Consider the following 5456-nt stretch of genomic DNA (forward strand, 5'->3'; position numbering starts at 1 on the left):
AAAACAAATACTCATTTTTTTGTTATAAAAAGAAGACCTTTCTTACAAATGACCGTTAGATCTTCGAATTTATATTATGGTCTATTTTACTTGATTGCCCCCCTAAGCGCATTTTTAATAGATCATGAGCATACGAGACGATTTAAGTCTCACCTAAGAACTAACTGGTAAAAATACTAATTTGAGAGGTCAAAGATATTACCATGGTGTAGAGCAGCAACTTTCTGTTGGGACCACTATGTGGAACTAGGTAACGTGTGACGTCGAAGTCCTTTTAATGGGCGAAACTCCGTGTAATGAAATTGGTTGCATTTTGATTGAGTGCAAAATAAACCAATGAACACAAGGAACATCACTCGTGGGGCGGGTTCTTGTTGCGAGTAGAACAAATCACAGATCTAGATACAATGTTCGTATTGTTTTGACCTTTGAAACCGCATCACAGCCCACCTCGTGTCCGTGGCGGAGGAAAACTATAAATACAGGAGGATGACAGTAGTCGGAGACGAAGTTGTAAAAACACCCAGGTGGTGGGGTTGGAAAGACACTTATAAAAAGGTTAAACGGAGAAAAAAATCGTTTCCGACGTCTGCAAACTGGAATACATTTTTTATGTTAAATTACTTAATGTGAAGAAAATATTTATACCTACAGTTTTCTATTTGCACTAGTTAACGGTACTTCAACTACTACTGAGAGACCTTTTTTAAGAAGTAAGTATATGTTCTTTTTACATTACCTACGAGGCTCTCACCGTTTGTAGCCTGTTTTGTTCTTGACGACGTAGGATTGACTTGTCGTGCAAACTGTAGCCCAATACTGTAATTAAAAAGATACTAACAGAACTTAAATATCCAGACAACTTACTGCGTCAGTGGTAGGCAAGAGGGCTCAGTTATCTGGGAGGGGTTGTTAACTATACTAAAACTGAACAGCACCCAAGGATCACCGAAAACCAATGTTTCCTGCCTAGTTAATTAATTAAATTATCGAATTCTCCATTCATACTAAGCAATATAACCGTCGAGAGGTAGGCTTCTTAATTGCTTTTTCTCTGTATATTTGTATAATTCGTATTGCATTAATACCTCTTGCTTCCGTTTTTTGTAATACTTAAGAAGTATTGTATTGAAGCTTCAGCAGGCTGCATGCATTAAGGGCGCATTCCCGTTTGTAATCGAATGGTTTTCTTGTTACGCCTATGATATTCCTTACCATTTTAGCCTGCTAGTAGCCTCGCAGTTGCAGAGAATGAAATCTAAAACCTGTTCAGTTATTTCTAAAGGATATGAGCAACAATGTTGTAAATGTGTAGAACCTACCTATCTTAAAACACGACAGAGAACGGTAGTCAAAATTGCAGTGAAGTAAACAAAGTACATTGCTGGAATATGTATAAGCGAAAGCATTTAGTGCTGTGGTTGGACACTATCTGGGTACCGAACGTTAACACTTTTTTAACGTTTCGGCACTCATCAACGTAGTCGAGGTTTCTAAGGGCTTCGACGTGTTATTTACAAATTTAAATAATTTGTACGAGATCTTGTTCAGCGCTGAGTACTCGGAAAGATTGGGTACAGTCGTATCTGGTCTAGTGTAAGCTAGTTATTATGTAACACGATCAGATCCGCCAACCCAGAGCTGATGCCTCTGACGCCAAACTGCATACAGCACGCAGGCTTACGTCGACAGGACTGCCTCCCCCCTCCACGGCAAACTGTTGTGAACGACCAAGAGCAGGTTCTGCTCTAAATTTGGATCGTGACAAATATTGAATATTCACTAGAGAGCATTGCACCCGATTTGAAATCATTCGCCTTTGTAAGCATACGGCACTATTTTTGTACCAAAATGTATGAAAGCGATCGGTTGAAATGAAGTATCGGTGCATAAAGGAACCGACAGCGCTGCTTACCGGTGAAGTCTTCTGAAACAACGATTTCTGGGCTGTAATTTCAATAAATGTTAGTAATTATTATTTCTGCGTTCTTGAGCGTACCACATCAGAACTCGTTTTCAATTCCGTGCTTTAATTAAGAAACCATAATAAGTGCGCATTAATTTTTTCCAGTTGTGGAGCAAGGCATTTTTAGATCAGAATCGGAGGACCATCTGTGGACGTGTTTGTTTAGTAAATTTCTGATTGTAGTCTCTGTGTTTAACATGTTTCTCTTTGCTTTTGTCAAGGAACTGGATCACTCATCTGTGGAAAGAGACATTTCCTCTGCAACCAGCACTTTGTTCCTTTGGCTGGGTCCATCTGAACCCTGTCCTGTGGGAGACGTAATACCACGCAAGATTTTGACCAGCCTCCGGAGATACGAACGTTTTGTACTTGGGCAATTCAGCAGCTATGCAGCTTGAAATCCAAGTAGCACTCAACTTTATAATTTCATACTTGTACAATAAGCTCCCACGGCGACGTGTCAACATTTTCGGCGAGGAACTGGAGCGGCAACTGAAACAGAAATACGAGGGGCACTGGTATCTGGACAAGCCATACAAAGGTTCTGGGTACCGCTGCATACACGTTGGGGAAAAAGTGGACCCAGTTGTGGAGCGAGCAGCCAAAGAGAGTGGGTTGGATATGGAAGATGTCCGCAACAACCTGCCTCAGGACCTTAGCGTCTGGATCGACCCCTTCGAGGTGTCGTACCAGATCGGGGAAAAGGGACCCGTCAAGGTGCTTTATGTGGATGATAGCAATGAGAACGGGCTGGAGTTGGACAAGGAGATCAAGAACAGCTTTAACCCTGAGGCCCAGGTCTTCATGCCCATCACCGAGCCTGTGGGACCCTCGCCCACATCCAGCTCCCCGTCCCCTCCCTTCGGCCAGTCGGCCAGCGTCAGCCCCAGCTTCATGCCTCGCTCCACCCAGCCTTTAACCTTCACCACTGCCACTTTCGCCGCCACCAAGTTTGGCTCCACCAAGATGAAGAGCAGCGGCCGGGGCACCGGCAAGGCAGCGCGGAGCTCGCCCACCAACCTGGGCCTGAACGTGAACAACCTCTTGAAGCAGAAAGCCATCTCCACATCCATGCATTCTCTCTACGGCCTCGGCCTGGGAGGTCAGCAGCAGAAGACGTCGGCCCTGTCCCCCAATGCCAAGGAGTTTGTGTTCCCCAGCCTGCCGGGCCAGGGCAGCCCAAGTGCAATGTTCCCTGGGGAGAGCTCCCTCAGCCTCAGCCCTCTCCAGTACAGTAATGCCTTTGACGTGTTCGCCGCCTACGGAGGTCTGAACGACAAGTCCTTGATGGACGGCCTGAATTTCAGCTTGAGCAACATGCAGTATTCTAACCAGCAATTCCAGCCTGTGATGGCCAACTAGGAAACAAAGATGCTACTAAAAATGACCAGAGATATGTGATGGGGTGGGAGGGGTGCTTATTTTCAAAAACTCTGAAAAAGAATAAAAAATATAAAATAAAAAAAAAAACAAACAGAAAAGAGGAAAAAAGGAAGCTTACACATGTCAACTGTACAGTCCCATTGTACAAGTCAAAGAGCATGGGCCCGAGGGTGAACTATGCCCCCTTGAGTTTTTGTTTTCTTTTTTTTTTTTTTTTCTTCCCAGTTTTCTTTTTTTTTTTTATGATGAAGCTTGTAGTACTACATGTCCAAGCTTGGTTACTTACCTAAACTCAACATTATATTGTGTTTCTTTTGCCAACCAAGCACAAAATTATTTTTATTGACTGTTTTAAGATATCTCTACGAGGAATTAAAACACAAGTCATGGCCTCCTACAGTATTTAAGATATTTGCTGGACAGCCAATTTTCAGAGAATTGGCATAAAAACTAAGTGGAATTTCCTGGTCTTTTTTCTAATTGTATAATTTAATTTAGTACAGAGTTTGTAAAATATCAGAGTATATATTGTTTCTACAACATGGTATTGCATTTCTATCTTTTTACTACTCCAGTGATCTGTGATGGCTGCAGCAGCTTTTGTGTTATTTCTTTTTTTATTGAAATTGTAAAATGAATCCATCTTTAAGAACATCACCTATTCTAAAGATTGTGTACAGAATATTCCGTAGTGGTGGGATTTAAGAATATTTGCTTTTTGAGAAAAAAAACAAACAAAAAAAAAACTTAAGAGTTGTATTTTCTGTTAAGAGTTTAAAGATTTTTGCTATATTATGGACAAAATGTAATCGTATATTAATTTTGTACCTACATTGTGCAATACTTGATAAAAACAAACGGTATAACAAAGTATTTGGAGTCAGTGTCTTACATGTTGAGGGGACTGAGTTTATTAAGTTTGTATTAAAATGCTTGAAAATATACTGTTGTCTAACAATTTTTCTTTAATGCTAGGAAACTATGGTGTACTGACAACTATCAAACCATACATACCAGAGTTCACCCTTCAGTTCAGTGATAAAGTATTGTAAAGGCAATTTGTGTGATTTGCACATAATGATGATTCATTTTAATCTGCATACTAACATAGAATATATTTGAGCTTTAACTTGCAAACCCTACTGCAGCAAATGCAGTTGTGACCCAGCCGTAGAGGTTCTTCAAACTCTATTCTTGATTCCGTTTTAGAACCTTATGTCTAAGATGCTGAAATTAGTGCAACTCGACATAGTTGCTTTCCCTTTTACAGTGAGTAAATAAACTCCATTACTTTAAATGTACAAGTTTGGAAAACCTAAAGCAGATCAGAAAATCACTACACAACGGTAAATAGCAAAGTAATTTTTGGCTCCTGTGCCTTATGTATCTAGCTGCTGTAACTAAGCATTTTAAAACCAGTAGCAGTGAAGGGCATGCTGGCTTCAAACCCCACAGTGATGACAACTGTGCCTCTGGGCTCAGTGGTGTTCTGCTAAGATTCTTGTGGGAATGGCAGGAGTGGGTTGTTGAAATAAGGTGTGGAGGTGGTAGTTGGGGGTTATGAGTGGAGGGGCTCTAGCAGTGTAGCAACTCTCTTGGTTGATCTGTTTTTGTCTTTTCCCATGTGATGCTTGCACTATAGGTGTTGTGGCTAGCCATGGGGGGTTTGACAGATATACTGTAAAGGGTGAGAGGGGTTCCTGTGGCGTCCCTGAGGTTCCTGGGGCCTCCAAGCTTTTCACACAAACAGGTGGAAGGGGCTGCACTTAGCGAGCAGTTCTAAAAATGGCTTGTAGCTTAGCTAAGCGCTAAATGGTTCACCCTAACTGCAAGAAGCAACTACAGCCTATATATAGCGCTCTGATTAGGAGCAGATTAAGAAATGATGGACTGACTTGAGGTAACCCACATCCTAAATGTTTGTGCACAGTCCGTGGGACACGTCTGGATCCAGAAGCGTGAGCATGAACTGTGTTGCAGCTGAATAGCATGACAAGGCAGGCATGGCTTGTTGGGAATGAAACACCAATCAGGACAACTCGGTTCTGGCATCATTTTATTTTTGTCTTTTGGTGAAATATGAAAAAGTGTTTTTTTTTCTGTGCTC

At 41.6% G+C, this 5456-nt stretch overlaps 1 protein-coding gene across 2 annotated transcripts; it reads left to right on the plus strand.

The window, feature by feature from the left end:
* Window positions 1-477: 477 nt before the first annotated feature.
* LOC143489564 (protein Tob1-like) lies at window positions 478-4222 on the plus strand. 2 transcript variants are annotated; one of them, XM_076988671.1, is made up of 2 exons: window positions 478-713; window positions 2188-4222. In XM_076988671.1, exon 2 carries the CDS (start codon window positions 2354-2356, stop codon window positions 3326-3328), a length of 975 nt encoding a protein of 324 aa, XP_076844786.1. In that variant the 5' UTR covers window positions 478-713; window positions 2188-2353; the 3' UTR covers window positions 3329-4222. The 2 variants fall into 2 exon arrangements, with proteins under 2 accessions (XP_076844786.1, XP_076844787.1); XM_076988672.1 differs by lacking the exon at window positions 478-713 and adding an exon at window positions 818-1030.
* Window positions 4223-5456: the final 1234 nt, after the last annotated feature.

Source organism: Brachyhypopomus gauderio, unplaced genomic scaffold (assembly GCF_052324685.1).
Source record: "Brachyhypopomus gauderio isolate BG-103 unplaced genomic scaffold, BGAUD_0.2 sc63, whole genome shotgun sequence".
NCBI classification, from domain to species: Eukaryota; Metazoa; Chordata; class Actinopteri; order Gymnotiformes; family Hypopomidae; genus Brachyhypopomus; species Brachyhypopomus gauderio.